Below are 20203 nucleotides of genomic sequence, written 5' to 3'. Positions count from 1 at the left end.
TTAATAACTCAGAAGTTATTCTGGACTTCCCTTTGGCTTATTTGACAGCGGCATGTACAAATGATATTATGGAAATGAGAAGAACACCTGCATGTGTGTAAACTGATACCAGCTACTGAAGCAGTCTTAAATGAAGCAGATGCCTCCTGTAGTGTGTATTTGGTCCTGTCTCCTTTTTTTCCTTCTCTTTCACCTCATCCCCAGCAGCTCACATGGCTGCCCCTCCCTGAGCCAGGTTTCTGTCTCATTTTCACTTTTATATTGTGGGGTCTTTATCTTACAGCACAGTAAAGTTCCTTTAGGTGGCTTGAGGCATTATATTAAAAACCAGACTAGTCAAATGAGTAAAACTGCACAGATTTACAATATTACAGATTATTACTCAATTAATAAGCGAGTAAAATTAGCAGTGGTATACCAAAACATACTCATTGTTTCCATTTACATGGCTTCTGCCAGTAATTTCCATCCACTTCAGGTATGAGGATTTGAAGCAGATTGATTAATGCAGAAGTGCACTGGTTTCCAAAGTGTTCTCATCCCAGAGAATCAAATACTACCCTTCTGTCACACTGCAGGCACGGCAGGCTTCGAAGCAGCAGCCGTGACAATATGGGGTAATTGTCGATATTGGATATGGGGATCGGAGGGTTAGTGGAGGAGTAAGTCAGTTTGTTTGCAGTTCCGCTCCCCGTGTTGGAGCTCTGTGTCTTCGCTTATTTGTTCTGTTTTTGCTTGGTTTTCACTTTCATTGTCTCTCGCTGGTTGGATTTATTCACCAAGCAACTTGATTAAGTTTGAGTTCAGCGGGTTGAGGCTTCACAATAACGTGTATGTTATTGTGCATTTTGGAAAATGTAACTTTCCGAGTGGTTTTAAGTGTGAATCGAACACAGAGCTCATATGTGTTACGAGGGATTGAGTTTGCTGCACAGCAGATTATGTACTCTATGTATTTATGTTGAGTGTTATACAGAGAATGTTATTTTTAGGATATGCCGGCATGGTGGGAATAATGAAATGCAAGAGGAGACCTGTGGGAACATGAGGGCTGAAAGCCAAGCTTTGAAATCAGAGAGGGGAAGTTTCAAAGAGTTTTTTATTGTGCTCTGTACATATTATTTGATTTGATGTATTGATCTGTAGACATAAAGGAGTTGCTTGGTGAGCTGATGGCTTGGAGGATGATGAAAAATGATTTTCTGTCTCTATTTGCAACTTCACACTTCTCTGATTTTCTTATAACAGTGATGGACTTGACCGGCATTAGCTGGGGGATTGTTGGCCAGAGTCTGTGACTGTCTTTGGATCCAGTCTGAGAAATCTGGGAGTGACAGTCCAGTGAGCTGTTACGATATAGAGCTCCCCCCCCAACACACACACACACACACACACACACACACACACACACACACACACACACACACAAATCTTGACTTGAATGTCTTTATTGCATCTTTTACTCTTATTATGTTAATGAAACATCACCAAAGGAGGCAGAGTTTTGTTTTTTGAACATTTGTGTTGAAACCTTTTCAAGGTTTTTGGGGAAATCTCTGGAGTGGAGCAGAGAAGAATGTTAAGAAAAATATTACCCTGGCAGTGAAGGTCATACATGTTAAACAATTTTTGATGGATTATAAAAAAAGAAAAGAAAAAAGTATTACTCTAACGAATCTGCACTGATAAGTCAGTTTAAAAAAAATCCAGTCTTGCTGTTGGGTGCACCTCATACGGCCATAAAAGTGTCATCACAGTGCAGCTCAACTTTAACCTGTAGGTGTCGGTAACGTGAGAATTTGCCATAAAACACTGCTGTGTGCTCAGAACTACCTGCAGAAACATTTTCATTAAATATTCTGCTAACTGGACCCTGCAGCTGTATCCATTTACAGGTACTAACCACAGTATTTAAAAAGAACACACACACTAGGAAAAAAAACCCTGACAATCCCACAAATCTGAATATCCTTACATGCTCAAACATAGCAGTTTCTATATTTAGCATGCTAACTTGGTAACAATCTTTTCCCTCCGGGGTGTCTCTTAAACTGATCCACTGCTTTGTAAGCAGGAGACTTCAAAGGGAGCTGTGCCTTCCTGCGCAGCAGCATGTTTAGCTTTGGTCATTCCTCATGCTGCTGGAGTAAAAATGGGCAGCCCTGTGCAGGATTCTGAATCGGAAAGTCACAGGATGAAAAAAAGAAGGAAGGGAAATAGAAGTTTATCCCTTGTGCACTATTGTACTGCAGGGTGTCACTGAGATACCTGGCTTCAGATGTTAGTTTGCATTTGTCTCTGCTTATTTTTGTCTTTTGTCTTTTGTCTTTCAGACTTCTGGAAATTCACTGAAAGACTGAGAAACAATAAATATGAAGAACACCAAAAAGAAAACCAAAGTGAAACATGAAATAGATTTTAAAGGAAATGCCAAGATAGAGGGAACATTGCTAATAAAGCGAAATAATATCCACGTGTGTTGAGTATAAGATCATTAGGTAAATATTAGAAAATGATAATAGGTTTCTTTAATTAAGGAAAAGTCATTGAAGCACAAATATGAAAACAATAAATTGTGGAGGAGAATTAAGAAAATAAGAGCACGTGTGAAGATTTGTTTGCTTTCACTGCCGACACTGCTGGCTTACTGTTATGCTTGATGTGCAGTAAATGTGGAAAGATGTTCCAAGAACAGCGAGATATCTCTGTGTTTACAGGCCTGAACTTCTATGTAATACTAAAATGTGCTCAGTTTAATATGAGTCATTTGCACAAGTACAGCTACTCACAACGACCTGCACAGCTTTACAGCCACCATGTTTCAGAGCGGGCTTACACATCATATTAGATTTAATTCCCCTGTTTCTCTGCCTGTCATCCTAGCACCTCCGTAGCATAGTGATTAAAATATTTGTGCAACACACAAAAGACTCCCAAGACTGTGAGGAAACATGAACTGAGAGACTTACATCAGTCTTGTGTGAAATCCGGCGGATTTCTTGTGTGACATCGATCGCCTAAGCAACTAAGAGAAGTTTTCTTACTTTTTACCATAAATGCAAGAAAACATTGTGTTATTGTAATGTTACTGTTACTGTTATTGTAACGGGCGACCTTGGTCCAAGGGTTGGGAAGCTCATCTCGTAACCGAAAGGTTGCCGGTTTGATCCCCAGCTCCTTGGGCAAGACACTTCACCTACCACCTACTGGTGATGGCCAGAGGGGCCGATGGTGCGATATACCTCATATATGAATACAGAACTTTGGTTAAAAATAATTCTATTCATAGTAAAAGCTGCTGACCTCTGACCTCTGCCTTGGACATAGCCACTTATAGGAGTGTGATGTTAAAGTCAAGCCCTTCGTACAACAACGTCTTCAAATAAGTTGGTCCTGACATTCAATATGTTTCCTTCAAAACTTTGAAAAGGTGAGACTGATAACTGTTAAGACACTGGTTCAAAAGTGCTCAAAAACGTTCAAGAAATAAAGTAAAAAAGAAAAAGAAAAAAGAGTGCTCAACGGTAAAAATGTAATTCACCTTTGTGTACTTAAAAAGCGCCACAGTTCACTTTCGCTGAATATTAACAAGCGCTATGATGACCTTATAGAGTCCAGACATGGGTCACATGCTCTGTAGCAAAAACAATGACATATGTGACCATACGCGGAAGATGGAATAACAAGCGGGGAAGGTCAAAGGTCATAGTTAAGAAACAACAGGGAGAGTGTAGAAATGAATTTATTCTAATCGTGTTCTTGTTTGGTTTTCTTTACAGTCAATGTCGGGATGATGAGAGGACTGTCAGGTGAGAATATCCATCCATTTATCCGAGCATCTATTCATGCATCAGTAAGAAGGACAGTAACAGTTGGGTCAGCAAAAACAGTTCAAATGAGACATATTGAATGTGATGGTTCAGCTGATGACAGAACATGAGACAGCTCATAAACGATACATGAACACAAACCAAACAAGCATGAGCGTCCATCTTTACCATGCTTCATCTCAGTTATTGTTCAGTTTTTCCAAAGTCACGCACACAAAACAGGACTTTTGTCTTCTGCTGTCTTTCCTCTCAGCTTCCGACAGTTTCAGCACAGAGCCCACTCCCCCGCGGGTGAGGAAAGTCTGCAACGAGTCCCGTCTGCAGTGGGAGGTGGAGGTCTGTGGAGAGGGATTCAAGGAGGACATGACTCACATAGATCCACAGAACTGGTGTAACCTCACACACTTCATCAGGTACCACCGCATTTGAAGACTGACGCTGATAGGCTGTTAGCAGGTTGCAGGCGAAGTCAGTTCACAGTGAGAGCAACAAACAAATGGAACAGAGATATCTGTAGCCCCAATTTTATTCTTTATAAAAGTAGATTAAGACTAAATAAATTAACTTTAACACATTTAAAGTCTTCAAATATAGAAACTTTATACTTACAGTTGGACCACACAGTAAGGGGTCAGAATTTATAAAAAAGATCATAATGTTTTATTTAATCACAAAACCCAAACTCATCAGGAAAATGTTTACTGAAGTCATAAATCAAGTGAGCAGAAGCATTATTTTCTCGTAGATTTCTTTACAGCTCGACTTCTTTTATTTTTCCAGTAGCACAAGTCGCCCCCTGCTGGCCATTAAAAACATGCCTATGCTGTGACACAATGAAGGACTCCTGTCGAAAAAGGGAAACTACTGATAAGCCTAGCGGGAATAAAATCTGAGGCTGGCAACGAAAACAAAGTTGTGTATATGCTGTGCGAAGAGCATTGGATGATGTTAAGCTGATTTAATACAAAACTGCCATTAAATTGTAGAAACAAGCAAAGAAAAAAGTAAAGGGTCACAAGTGTATAAAGTACATCAAAAACCATCTGCAAGGGATCTAAAAAGCTCTACTGTTGTTTTATTTATGTAACATAAATTAGACGGGCTGCAGCCGTCATCGCTGTGGTAAAGAAACGTCTGTGCAGCATCCGTCCAGCTAGTAATGACCTACAGTTTAGTGTGGTTACAGGAAAAAAACGATCAGAGCCTGCAAAGACTGGAGGATATAAAAGAAGGAATTATGGACCCTTTTGCTTGAAGACCTGCAAGCAAGTGAGAGGGAGCTGCAATATTTGTGTCAAACTATATCAATCAACCTGTAATCAGTGAGTTGATGGTGGTAATGCTGGGTATCTGTGCACGTTTAATGTCTGCCAGTATTTCTTCAGCATTCTGCATAGTCGTGCACTTATGTGCATCAAGTATCTCAGGCATTAATTTTGACACACACAGTATTTGTGTGTGTTTGACACACACAAGTTCAGTTTTAATCGCAGGTTAAGGAATTTATCGCAGCTGGATCTGTTTTTGTAGAATCCCCAAATGGCTCATCCTAAGCACTTGTTCTCCTCCCATATGTTCCCAAGGAGATTCAGCCCTGCACCTGTTTGCCTGCCTCTTATATAATTGATTGCCTCTCTATAAATTTGTGCTTTTTATTATAGATTTGTTTGTTAATTATCATTTCTCTTAACAGAGGAAAGATTTCCTCTTTTTAAAGACTGAGGTCATAAATTCTTCCCGCTCGCCTAAAACGAAGTGGTGATCTTGAGAATAGTGGACACTCTCTGCTACGGACGCACATCTTTGGAGTAAATGAAAGTGTCGCCTTACATTAGCGCAACCTTAATTTGACAATGACAAAATAGCACATGTGCTCTCCGGAAAGCGCACTGGAAGCTGCTTTTACAAGGTATGCCAGAGGATATTTGTCATTTTGCACAAAGCAGCTGCTAATGATAAAATACATCTGGACACCAAAAAGCCACCCACATTTTAAAGCTTTTATCTTTATCATTCCTCTTTTTCTCCACTATTGTTCTCTTCCTGTCAGAGTGCTGTATACTTGTAATTTCAGTTGGTGAGCTGTTAGCTGTGCATTGATGCCAATTTCCAAAAAAAACCCCAAAACACTCAGACAGATAGACTGTAATCCATCTCGGCCTTCTGCAGCTGGTTGAATGTCTGTGGGTTGGAGAGCCGTTGGAGGCATGCCTCCAAAGCTGGAGCTGGGTTTTTTTTTTGGTGTTTTTTAAAAAAAAAAGAAAAAGTCCTGACCACCCGTCTGCATCTGTCTTTATCCAGCTTTTCCATCTCATTCCTTTCTCTGACCTTTGACCTCTTGCAGTCTTTGCCCCCCTCCCTTTACAACAACTGCAGAGGCTGAAGGCGCAGGAGTCAGCTATAAGAGCGGTATCTTGCATAATAACACACACACACCGGAGTCTAAATAATGGTCTGAGTCACTGATATGAGGCAAGATTTCTGGGAATGAGGGCCACCACCTTCACCAACTGGTCATATCCTGTGTTTTCCATTTTAAATCGTTTTCTCTCTGTTTTTCTTGGAAGACTTGTCAGAGCTTCATGGTGATTTTCCTGAAGCAAAATATATTTGTGCTGTTGGCTGCAGAGTCCTGATTAACAAATCAGGATGGCTTTGTCAAATTGTGCTCCGTTGAAGACTTTTTCTTTTTTCATGTTGAAGATTGGACATAGAAATTAATTTAAAAAGCAACTTAACTTAAATTCAAATTGGCTGTACAAGTAGCTTGTAGACAGTTGTGAAAGAAGCCTCCCACAAAGACTTATAACTGGATTCTTCAGTCCCTCAGTCAGACAGTTTTGGCTTTTTCTTTTGGATTTCCTTCACATTATTGTTCAGCTTCACTACTGCGGCTCTCATGAACTGCTCAGCACCAGTTAACAGACTGACAAAACATTACTGCTGATGTTCTTAATACAAATGTGGTCATTAGTAGCTAAAGAACCAAAACCAACAAACCAACGCTGTATTTAATTTCATTTTATTTAGAACTTAGAAACTGTGGATTTACTGGTTTAACAAGAGAAACATTTTAAATTAATAATTTGCTCACAGTGGGGATAGAGTGCTGCTGACATAACCTGAGGACATAGCCAGGCGGTGACTTCAATGATCTCCTCATTCCCACTGATACAGCCTCTGTAGAGAAAACAGAGTCTAGGCCCAGTTAAACAACTCCTGAACGAACCCCGGGGGTTTATGAGACTCTTCCTGAGTTTCTTAAGGCTCTGGATGTCGTGGGGCTGACTTGGTCGCACCATCTTACAGAAGTTGTGGGTGGTGCCTCTGGACTGGTAGACTTGGGTGGTGGTTCTAGAAGATAATATGTAGAGTGTGTTGTAACTTCAGGGAGACCCAAACACTGGACCAGTTCTGTTTTGTGTGTTGCAGATGATCTAGTTCTTTTTAAACTGTAGCAAGAACTTGGTTTGAAATCCCAGCTATAACTCTCAGTCACTATTTTTTGATGGGTGTTGGACTCTATCAGGCTGCCCTTTGTCATTTTGTTCAACTTTTATGGACAGAATTTCTAGGTGCAGCTGAGGCGTTGAGGATCTGTTCTCTTCTTTTTTACAATGAGGTGGTTTGTTGCTCACTTGGTGTTGGGAATGAGTTGCTGCACCAGGTAGAGGAGTTTAAGTATCTCGAGGTTTTGTTTACAAGTGAGTGAATAAGGGAGATAATAGGAATAGTAAAGCCTCTGCAGTAATGTGCATGTTGTGTCTGTTGTTGTGAAGAGAAGGTTGATCTACACCCTACCCTCACTCACAGTCACAAGCTGTGGGTGGTGACCAAAAGAAGGAGACTGTGGATACAAGCAGCTGAAATTAGATTCCTGTGATGGGCTCGTCCTTAGAGACATGGGGAGGAGCTTGATCATTCATGCTGCTACTCCTCCACACAATGAAGAGCCAGCTGAGGTGCTTCGGGCATCTGTCCAGGATGGCTCCTAGATAAGATGTTTCTACCATGTCGTACTGGCAGGAGTCCTAGTGCATACCCAGGACAACAAAGCTGCTTGATTTGGTGTCTCCCTGGATGAGCTGGAGAAAGTGGCTGGGAATAGGGAGTCTAGGGGTCTCTGCTTAGGCTGCCGACCCCCGACCCCGAACCCACATAAATGGCAGGAAATGGATGAATCAAAATAATCATTTGCATCTAAATCCATTAAATTAAAGTTATAATGGTGAGTCAAGCTAACAGCTCCCCTGGCTCAGTGTCAAAACCCTCTGACCGGTTTCACAATGAAAACTCCTGACTGTAAACCAGACACAATACGACACGGGCTGGAAACGAGCCAAATTCATTATTTAAAGGCTATAATTAGCTTGTGTGTTTTGATCAGGGAAGTTGTCTCTGAATAAAAAAAGCTTAAATAGTGTTTTTTTAGCAGATCCTTTCAAGTGCTATTTTAAATCTGAAGTGCAGGATGGGTGGCGTAATGTCTGGTTTCTTCTTATTTTGCTCACCCGTTGCTGTTCCAGTCGTGCTCACTTAAACTGAAGGATGTAGAAATTGATTTTTTTAAGAGTCGAAGTCACTTTAATTCTAAATCTGATCTGCCAGTGATGTCTGACATATAAGAGTGATAGAGAGATGAAACCACTTTGCCTTATTTTGCCTTTCCATAATCTTTTCCTGTGTGAGTCCATATTTTACGAGACGATTCATTTGTGTACGGCAGTTCATTTACATAACAGTGAAGGATAAAATGACTTTCTCAGCAGCAGTGTACTTTGGAGCCTGGAAGTAGGCGATAAGAATGAGAGAGAAAGCGAGAGAGGGAGAGAGGGACGACACGAGCGGAGCCAGAAAGTGGTGAGAGGGATCAAGCTCGGAGAGCGAGCGGGCTCATGTTTAAACAAGCGGTGACCCCTGCAGAGCTTCCTCCATTTGACAAATGAGCCGTGCCTCTCTGCAGTGATTGCTGCTGGCCACTCACTCAGCCAGCACAACTGTTATTGTTTGAAATGAGACAGTACAAGCTTGTCAGGTCACAGAGAAGGGCATGGATAGACCACTGAGAGGCTGTGTGTACTGTGCGTGCATTTATGCACTTCAATCATTTACTTCTAATAACATATTAATTTTCTGCCCCGAGCAGTTTACGGCTCCGGGAGAATCCGTACTGTAAGACTTAATGTTGTGCACACAGGAACAGCGGTGATGGTCTGGACCTCTAATAATGAATTCACCGTTGTGTTTGGTCTTTGTGTGGAACAGATGCTGCTCTAAAGTCATCAGAGGTTTTCTTTTTTTCCGGGCTGCTACTAATGATAAGCGATAGACCGTTTAGATGAGGAAACCTTATTCTAAGTGGGTTATATTGTCATAACACACCACTGATACCAACAGCTGTGAGCCTTCTGGAGAGTGAAGAGAGAGGACTGGGAACGGTTAAACTCATTTGAAGTCCATGAAAAGGTGAAGCTGTTTAAATATTGTTACATCGTTTCTCCCCTTTGACCAAAGAAGCTCTCAAGTTGCAAAATGTAAGTCTAAGTCAAATGTCAAGTTGTGTTAAGACAGAAACAAAACACATTTTCTAACATCTGCCATGAATTTGACAGGTGGAAAAGTGTCAGCTGTGCACTTCAAAGGCAGCTCTTTGTTGACTCTTTATTAAGGTTTTGGTGGGGGTGGAGGTAGTAGTAGCTCATCTCCACCTCTCTGTGGTAAGGCAGCGTGGACAAAGAGCAACAGCCTTTCCTGCACCTTGTTAAGCTGAAAAGGGTGTTTTTATGTGTAGGTGGTGGATTACACTTCTTTTCGTTCAAACATGAATAATGTAACTGTCATATTTCTATGATTTGCCTTTCCCCCCTCTTTTCTCCTGATTTAAAAACATCTGAATGAAGAAAATGAACAAGCCTGTCGTTTCACTGAGACTTTAAGTTCTTGCTTAATTTAATAGCTACCTTGTCACTCTTGTGAAATCACCAAAGAACTACAACTATTCACCACTCAGCAGTAAAAATGTAATTTTTTTTTTTACAAATGTTGAAACAGCATTGCATTAGATGTTTGCACAACACAATGTCCAAGTATGGATCAGTCACCTGTCTTTAATAACAGTCTTTGGATCCTTCGCAGTGCATAAATAACAAAATAGGTTCTTGATTAAGTTTTAATTGCGGTCGTTGTAGCTGTGTATTATTAACTCTATTGAAAGTAAATGCTTCAACTACCTCTTGGTTTGATAGAAAAGTATTCTTCAAGACATTGGCCAGAAGGTTATAATAAGACCTTTCATATTATCAAAATGGCTCTGGAAAAAAAAATCAAACATTAATTTCCTAAAGATGTCCTTTCCATATATTACATGTATTTGACCATATAAATGGTGAAGGTCAACTTTCTTTGTCTGGTGAGCTATTGTTAATCAGAGGAGTCATCCTTCATGGAGCCAGAGGAATAAAGAATTCATATTAGGGGTTTTCTTTGGAAAAAGGAAATGCCTCATTATAAAATCCCAGTCTTTGGAAGAAAAAAAAGTTATTACACAAATAGTTAACGGCAATATTTTAAGTTTTCTTATGCTCCAAATATGTGTGTGAAGTGCAGCGAGGTAAAAAGTACAAAAAAACAATTTCTTACTTTTGTTCATGTTTGTCACATTTAAATGTTTCAGATAATCAAATAACTTTTACTGTCCGTCATAGATAACCTGAGTAAATGCAAGGCGCTGTTTTTAAATGATGATTTCATTTAAGGAAAAAACACAACAAAAAACTACCCAAACCTACATGATGCTGTGTCAAAACACCTGAATCTTTCACATCACTGTGGAGGAATTTTGGCCAAATCTTCACTGGAGATTTATTTTAATTTAGCCACACTGAACAGCCTCTTTAAGGTGATGTCAAAGTATCTCAGTTTGATTTAAGTACAGACTTTCACTGGACCACTCTAAAGCCTGGTTGATTTGTTTTTTTTAATCACTCTGAGGTGGACTTTATTATTTTATAGTTGATTGAAATCTGTTAATTAGAGTCCTTTGATAACTTGCTGGTGTGTTTTTTATCATTATCCTGCTGCATAAGCCAAGTGTGCTTGAGCTTCATGGCACAAACTAATAGTCGGACATTCTCCTTCAGGCAGAGAGCAGAATTCACGGTTCCATCAATTACAGTAAGTCAACCAGGTCCTGAAGCAGCACAGAAGCCTCAGACCATCACGCTACTGCCACCGTGTTCGACTGTTATTATGATGTTCCTTTTCTGAAATGCTTTTAGTTTTACTCCAGATTTAACTGGAGTCAAAACTTCCAAAAAGTTGAACTTAAGTCTCATCAGTCCACACAATATTTCCCCCAACATCTTGAGGAATCATCAAGATGTTTTTTTCAAATGTGAGACGAGCGTTTGGGTTCTTTTTGGTGAGCAGTGTTTTTTCTCCTTGATGCCATTTGTGCCCAGTCTCTTCCTTACTGTTGTATAATTCTGACTCTGAGGAAAGTGAGGCTTGCAGTTCTTTCGATGTTGTTCTGGGTTTTTTGTGCCCTCCTGGATGAGTTGAAGTAATTTTATTAGGTTAGTAGGTTCACCATCGTTCCGGGTATTCTCCATTGGTGGATAATTTCTCTCACTGTGGCTCACTAAAGTCCCAAAACCTTAAAATTGGCTTTGTAACCTTTTCCAGACTGATAGACTTTGTTTCCCAGCTGTTTCTTTGGATGTCTTGTGAGATTTTTTTTTAGTTTTGAAGAGCTTTTAGCCTGCTTCAGTTTGTCACACAGGTTATTTTCAAGTGATTTCTTGATTCAGCAGGTCTGACAGTAATCAGGCCTGCGTGACAGTTGAACTCACCTTTCCCAAAAAAATCACACACCGTTGATCACACAGGGACAGGTGCTTTTGGATTGCTTTTTTCTATTTACTCAGGTTTTCTTTGACTAATATTAAAATGTATTTGATGATCTGAAACATGTAAGTGTGACAGAAATCTAAGCAACTGTATAAGCCCAGTAACTGGAAAGCTGTGTGACTCAAACTATGTTTATTGAAGAGTTTGCAGGTACTCTGCCGCACTTCTTGCTCACTTTGGACATTTAGAAGCTACAATAATTATTGCATTATTATGTAAGAGATACCTTTTATTTTGTCAAACAACTGGCAGCCTGTGTAGCTTTGGGGAGACTACCTGATGTTTTAAAAAGTAAGAGGAAGTAGTTAGCAGGAAATCTTAAAACTTACAATGGTTTAAAACTTACTGGAAGCTATTTTCCCCCACTTTCCTTGTCTTGAGTGTAATAATACACACTATTAAATATATTAAAAAACCCTGTAACACCATTTAGAAATGTGAATATGTGGAGTCTCCTTACTATTTAACAAATTACAAGCTATTGCCTTTCAGAGCTAAACGTTCAAATTGATTTATGGGCCTGGATTTTTCTCGGGGCTTAACAATATCTCAGGGAAAGAATTAGAATAACACAGTTAGTGAAGCTTTATGTCTCGGCATTAAAATACTCCAACTGGTACCAACTACCAGCAATTTTCAGTATCTGTCTGCAGTCTCAAAACTGTCATGTGGGTATACAACTATCTGTATCGTCACACGTGAGTGTGTTTGGTTATATTGTGTATTCACATTTGTGTGTAGTCATCTCCATGGTTATGCAATCATTGGGACATCAGCTGTGAATCAGATCAAACTATTTTTTTCTACCCTCGTAACCGATGATCCCATGTGGATGAGAGTTTAAAAACATGTTGCTGTGCGTTACATCTGGGAACAGTTTCAAAAGTCTGCTGTTCCCTACGGTTTCAGTCTGCATTTTGATCACTTCTGTCTAATAGCTCTTGTACTCTCTGCCTTTGTGTTTTCTCCAATCATCAAAGCCTTTTCTCTGCCATCACGTTCTCAGGTTCTTCTGCCAGTGGCGTAAAACACATTTTATTTTAAAAGCATCAGTTTCGTAAGCCTTAATGACTCCCAGTATCTTACCACAATCAATCTAATCACAATAACTGCATCTGCAGATATTTCTAAAGAGTTAGTAACTTTCAAACATAACATATGAGCTTATGGCCCTCCAATAATATACTGCTGCTGAGTTCAGATTTGACAGGGCACTCGTCTTATCTGACATGTGGTGCCTTCTTGCCCTGCTTGCAGCGCACTATATGCATCTATACACAGTGTAAACACACAGGCAGCAGGGCTTATTTGATTTGTGGCACTTAAGCAAAGGGCATTCAGAAAACAATGGCTGCAGCTTGACGTCAGAACCGAACTTATATGTGCTATAAACAGGGCAGCAGGGTGAAGCGGTCTAAATGTTAGATAGCACATTAATGAGCCCTTGTTCCTGCTCTTGGCTGTTGTCCTGTGGCAGGCTGGTAAATCTGTGTAGCAGTTTGACATAATGTTGCTGATGTTACCTTGTATTTCAGAGATTTACTGTCAGCACTAATGTTCATGTGTTTCGGTTTTTGTCAGTGGACTTTCAATGTTCTCAAATCACATGCACTCGCACTCACACACGCACATGCACTACTAAGCATTCATTGGACACTACGTGACTACATGATTCCACAGGAACTATGAGGGTAAGCAGCAGCCAGTCGGTGCTAATCAAATACACTTGATTCGGTGATCATTAGCAAGTGTGAGCACCTCTATGAGAGCAGATGTTTTGGCAATGGTGCAATCTTCCCAGGACTGAGTGTTTCAACAAATTCACCCAAAGGTCAGACTGTGCAATGTTCAGAGATATTGCAAAAAACCCAAGAGCTACAATTCAGACTGCAGTCCTCTGCATATTAAATGTTAAAGTTCATGACAGCACAACCAGAAAAAGACTGAACAAAGTATGGCTTATTTGTAAAGGGTGCCAGGAGTCCCTCTAAAGAGACCATGGCAGCACAGCTTAGGTTTGCAAAGCTGTATTTGAACAAACTACAAGACTTCTGGAAGAATGTTCTTTGGACAGACAAAACCAAAGTGGAGATGTTTGACTATAATGCCCAACATCACAGTCGGTGAACACCAAGCTGAAGACACATTAGCACAAACACCTCATACCGACTGTCAGCACGGTGGAGAACTCTTACTTCATTTTCTTTCTGCTAAAGGTGGCTCTACAAACTACTTTGTCATGGCTGCGATGAGTTTTTCACAAGACTGCACATCAAGAAAAAGAAAGCTCAGCTGCCTCGCAACTTTAAACATACATGCAATGTAGAGTATATATTCACTTTGGTGGCCTCAGAAAATCAGATGAAAAACAAAAACTTGTCCTCAAATCATCAAGATTCTGATTCTATATTAAAACCACAATTAAGCACGAGCTTAATATAGTGGGTAACTGGCAGTGCAGTTTCGTCATTAGGATCGCTGATGACCTGTGCAGTTATTTCAAATGATTCCCCAGGCTATATAAGTCCCACGCTAATATTGCATAAGATGCCATAATTAATGCATTATACAGTTTAAAAATAAATCTGAACAAAGCAGAAGTGGTGCCAAAACGACAGAACAAAGTTTTTTGGAAAATAATTATAAAAGTGACATCAATTAGGAAGCAAAAATATGAAACTGTTCGCAGTACTGCTGTAGCTAATGACATGACAGCTCACAGTTGCTAGTATAGTATTTTGAGAAGCGACTGCAACAATAGTGCTTGGTTCATGAACCATTGCACAGTCTTTTTTACCAGCCAGTCTGTAAGTTTTAATAACATAGAGTGTCAGATCCACATCATCGAAACATGACAAATCAGTTTCGGATCAGCAGGGAGCGTGGGAATACTGTCGCTCGGTTTAATGTTCACCTGCTGAGGATAGGAGCAGCTCTCAGTGTGTCATGAGAAAAGAAGCTGGACCTCTTTGATAGAGAATGCAGGACGGAGAACGAGGGATTAGAAATGGCTCAAAGTATTCGTCAAAGCAGAGCTCTGAGTTTTTAAAAAGCTCCTGGTGAAATAGAGAAGGTAGTGGGCCAGAAAAAGCAGCGTGTACCCAATCACTATGATGGATTACATACCAAATTGCTGATGCTAAGGTTATTACTAGCTAAACCACAGAAGGGTTTAAATGCCGGTGCGCTCCTAAGAGTAACAGCAGTAGAATAAGTAATGTACTTCTGAGCTATGATAGGAAGGAGGGAGGCCATCTGTGTTATGTATTTTAATATTTTCATGCTTATAACTAAGAGTCATGACTTTCTCCTCCTCTTTTACATTTCCTTCTCCTGTCTTTCTCCTCAGTGAGTACCACCTCTTCACCCTCTGCACAGAGACAAAGTCCCAGATCGTCGACTGCTACTGGCCCAATCCGCTGGTGGAGCGCTACATCATCCACATACACAAGCACTTTTTTTCCAACTGCACCATAGACCAGCCGGTGTGGTTGGATCCCCCGGACGACACCCTCACCATCCTCATCCTCATCCCCGTTTTCCTCACCTTGGCCATGATTGGCCTGGTGGTCTGGTGCAGCAAGCGGAGTGACATCCTGGCTTAGGTCACGACTATGGAAGAGATGGGAGTAATGGACTGAATTTAACGTCCCAGTCTCTTCACTAAGTAAATACTGTACACAACGCAGGAGCGCACAGAGGACTGTTTCTGTTGGCCAAATTATCCTGTAAGTGGCACTGCAAACCACCTCAACTTGTTGTAGAAATGAAGGAACCAATGGTAGAGCAAAGTAGTGTTTTCTTTAATATTTTTGTATATTATATGTACTTTCCCCACATTTTGGATCGTCTATTATTCAACTGTTCAATGTTGAATGTGTCCATATCGAGTAGAAGCTGAAGGGGATGCGTTTTATTGCTTTCTTCCAGAGAACGATAATACCGCTCTCATGTCTGCGTGGTGAGTACAGGTGGATGCTGGTTACCTTAGTGTAGCTCAAACATGGATGAAAACAAAATCCAGTGATTAATACATAACACCATATCATTCAGTTAAACCTAATAAAACCACAACTTTGACACTGGAGTTTGCCTGGATTAAGGAAGTGTGTGAGGTAGTGAGTGATGCATGGCCTTGTACGTAGAGTTCTTGTGCGGATCCGTGTGGAGTGTTTCCTGTATTTATGCTAAGCTAACCAGTAGATGGCTGTAACTTTTTTATTCTAAGACAACACATCTGATTCTTGACAAGAACGTAAATAAGCATTTCCCAAAAAGGTTGAACTGTTCCTCTGAGATGCAGAGGATTTTGTTTGTTTATTTGTCATGGGGTAATTTGACCAGCGGAAAAATGACCAAATCTTGGATGCATTCTTAAACCTCATGGATACAGACTTTTGATCTTGTTACAGCACTGTATCACTTTTGAAGGCCAAAGCACTCAACAAGCATCAAAGTCAGTGATTGACCTCTGAACTGGTGGGATGTACGACTCCCCAAGGACATTGCTGTTAAATATATTAACATGATACTGTGTGATTTGTTGGAAGAGGTAAAAAGGAAAAAGGCCAGACTGTCATTTCAAGAGATACAAAGTTTATGCTTGTTGATGACTATCTGAATGGACTTTAACCACTGGAAAGGATACACTGCCCAAAGAGAAGGCGACACTGTGGGACTTGAATTTCTTGTGTGTGTAGCTGAGCCCCAAAAGACTGTTTTAAAACAGTGTAACTTATCAGATACTGTTGACTAAAATACAGCTGTTATTCACAAACAGGGGTTCTCAAGCTATGGACTGACGCTGAGACCTCTTATTGTATAGTCATGCTCTCTGCCTGTGCTCTCTACTGTATGTGCATCTCCTCTCCATCGTTGCTCAACTCTGGTGAACATACACCCCGATGCGTCGAACTGAATTCTTTTCGATAGGGGTTTAATTTAATGTACCTGCTTCATCTGCCTATTTTTGGACAGTCCTCACCAGCCTCGAGTCAAACCGAGCAAAACGCTGCTTGTTTTATTTGTCTTTAAAGTGGCATCTCTTTGCCAGCACCTACACACTGTGTCTCACTGAAGCTGTTGTCTGTGGAAACAAGAACTTCCCTTCATTAAATTTCAAATTTCTCTTGAAAAAACTGGTTCATCATTTATTGTGTGATCTTTTTAAAAAACATTTGTGATGGAACAGGTGAACTTATGTTGCTTTCGGTTTATTGACTGCTAAAAAAGCCCGTCTTTGAAGTCTTTATTTCCTAAATATATGATGTGCAAAGTGTAGGCATAATTAATGATTTTAACACAGCAAAACCCAGTGCAAACATTTAAGTCGATTTCTAAGAAGCCTCAGCCTCACGACTAAATCTTCCCTCTTTAGTTTGCCTCTAAATGTTTCTTTTAATTGACTGTTTTAACAATCTTTATCCCTTTACCTTCACACGCTCTCACTGTCAATGATCCCATGGTCCACATACATTTTCTCCTGTGAAATAAATCCATCTTTAGTTGCATCAGTCTGAGCAGAGGCTGCTCCGCTCGTCTGTGTGGCGCCAGATTCCAAATAAAACCTGCCTTCGTTATTTAATGCGTCTTTTTTAAATATATATTTGTGTCATCTATGATCTGAAAGGTGTCTGAATGTGTGTATGCAGTTTCAAATAATGAGCTCAGCATATGTACAAGTAATGGCTGTGAGTCCAAAGCTCAGGTTTCAGACTTTCTGACACAGCTTCTGGCAATTCTTTCTACTCTCTGCTCTGTAGGGTGACAGAGACAAATAATCTAAGTGAAAAAATAGTGTAGCTATAAGAAGACAACTGCCTGCTGATTATATCTACGCTCTCTGAGAAGCAGCCAATCAGAAGAAAATTGACTTTAAATGACTGGAGGATGAACTGAGAGGCTGCACCAAGGCACGCCATAAGAAAAATAAGGAGAATTTTGAACTGCGAATCATGCAATTTCATTAGAGTCCAAGAATCAAATTATTGAGCTGGAAATTAGGATAAAAGGAACACTTCAAGGTCAAAAATACAAACTCCAGTAAAAGTAGGAACTTTGGATGCTGTCCCAGTTTGATGTTCCTAATTTTGAACACACTGGTGTTTTAGTATGCAGCGAGCTGGAGTACAGACCACAGAAAAACTGACATGAATTCCCTAAGCTGCTGACACATCCAATCTCTGATCTATCCAAAGTGCACTAAACCATAGAGGCATGAAATTAAGTTTTTTGCCAAGTTTATTAAGCCGCACACTTAACTTCAGTGTGCAGCGGCTTTACCACTGTAAACATTTTAGATTTACAACTGGCAAAACAAATACACTTTTAAAATAAAAGTGATATAATTTTGTCTGATTGAAATGACAACATATGGACGAAACACATGAACACACGATCCATCCATCTGTCTTTTAGGGTGGGTATGGGTGTAGCTGCTGTGAGGCCACCCACTGGTTAATGAAGATCTGTTTTGAAGCCTTGAGATGAGCGTTTCCTATGTCACCATTTTGGTTGCAAAAAACAAAACAAAAAACGTGATAAGCTCTGCTTCATGCTCATTGGCTCTTCAATACACTTCTATAGAAATGTAAATATTTCAGTAGCCACAATTATTGCTATCTGATGGCCTTCAGATAGAATGTAAGTTTTCTGCATTGACTTAATTTTTCCACTACTGTTGGTTTGTATGATACATCAATGATGCGTCTCGTCTTTCCATTAGTGCACCGTATTATGTATATTGTTTCATACTGCGCACAGCAAGTAATGCACATACCAGAAGAGCCAGATGACACTAAAATTTTCTTACCATTAAGGTGATAATTTAACATGCATTTCTGAATTCATGCAGCCCTGTTAAAAACTAAGTTTGCCCGGTGATTCAGTGTTTTGTAGAACCATCTTTAACAGCAATAACATGACGTAATCACTTTCTCTCTGACTTTATCAGTCTCACACATTGTTGCAGAGGGATTTTGGCCCACTCTTCTTTGCAACTGTGCTTCACTTCATTGAGGTTTCTGTGCATTCTTTTATGCACAGCTCTCTCAAGGTCTCGCCACAGCATTTCAGTCAGCTTGACTTAACTTTGACTCGGTCACACCTTCTTATCCTTTTGCAGCCGTTGTGCTTGGGATCCAGTAGCGGTTTTTGATACGGGCGACACGGGCATTTGCCCGGGGCGGCATCGTGGTGGGGGCCGGATTCATGGGCATCTGCAAAAAAAAAAAAAATTCTCATACTCATGCTGCCCTGACATCAGCCAGCGCATATTGGGAATGTCATAGGCACCGATCGGTTTGCTATCGCTCATTTGCTGGGAGTAAGGACGCCCTCCGTTTGCGAGGTGCGCCTGCTGCTTGCGGCACAGGGAGGAGAGGGCGGGGCGGCGGGGGATTCTCTGGCTGGCTGGAGCAGCATCTAATAACCAACTCGCAAAATAAAACAATAAAAACAAAACAAAACAACAAACACGAAAACACGAGACATTATGATACAGACTTATAATTTGCACCGATGTTTTTTTGAAATTCTATATGCGAAAAGTGAGCGCGAGAGCCCTCGGTGCGCCTGCTCGCTGCTGAAGTCAAAGTAAACTTTATTGTCATCTCTGCTATATACAGTCCAGTATGTAGAGAGACGAGACGACGAGGCTCCAGTTACAGCAGTGCAAGTAAACAAACAATATATATAAGAAGAGTAAGAAAATAAACATACACTTTAGGACCAGGAGTAAAGGGATCAATAACAATTTAAAATTTATAATTTACAGTTTGATGATCTCACACACAACCCGTCGAAAGGGGAGGAGAGACCTGCTGCTTCCAGATGGAATAGAATAGAATAGAATAGAATTCAACTTTATTGTCATTGCACATGCACAGGTACAGGGCAACGAAATGCAGTTTGCATCCATCCAGAAGTGCTTAGTGATATAGGTATATTACAATATATATTAGCAATAATATAGATATGTGAGTATATTACAGAAATGGGTCTATTATGTTATAATGTACACGGTATGAAGTATGTTGTGAATATTCTATAACTATAAGTATGTACAGGCTGTATTGAGTACAAGCTATGTACAGGATATGAACAGGATATAAATATGAAAAACTATACAGAATATGAAATAAATAACTTTACAGGAATCTGAGATATACAGCTATACAGAAATGGGAACTATGCAAGTTGTAAACAGTTGTAGGGTTAAAAATTATCGTATGTACAGAATGATTATTTACACAGAGCTATACAGTAGTGCAGTTAAGATAAGTGAGATATGTGGATAATTTCTACAGAGGCTATATAAAGTGCTAGTGGTTGTGAGTGGTGGTTCACTCCATGTTATTATTGTGTGTTTGAGGGTACAGTTGTCCATTGTGTGTGTGTGTGTATGTTCAGTCCATGAGTTAACGTGGGTCAGATGTCAGGAGGCAGAGTTCAGGAGTCTGACAGCT

The 20203-nt window shown here is 40.2% G+C and overlaps 1 protein-coding gene across 1 annotated transcript in view; it reads left to right on the top strand.

The window, feature by feature from the left end:
• The window catches only part of LOC146625223 (receptor activity-modifying protein 3), a 35916-nt gene extending 19092 nt beyond the window's left edge, over positions 1-16824 (top strand). The window contains exons 2-4 of the mRNA XM_085361975.1: positions 3780-3809; positions 4084-4243; positions 15088-16824. Of these exons, the coding sequence (XP_085218101.1) occupies positions 3780-3809; positions 4084-4243; positions 15088-15343 (446 nt within the window). The 3' untranslated portion in view covers positions 15344-16824. The remainder of the gene's footprint in view (positions 1-3779; positions 3810-4083; positions 4244-15087) is intronic.
• Positions 16825-20203: the final 3379 nt, after the last annotated feature.

Source organism: Diplotaxodon limnothrissa, linkage group LG9 (genome assembly GCF_057381915.1).
Source record: "Diplotaxodon limnothrissa isolate DT_005_m linkage group LG9, D_limnothrissa_male_GT1.1, whole genome shotgun sequence".
Lineage (NCBI taxonomy): Eukaryota > Metazoa > Chordata > Actinopteri > Cichliformes > Cichlidae > Diplotaxodon > Diplotaxodon limnothrissa.
This window is presented reverse-complemented; position numbering and strand designations above follow the sequence as displayed.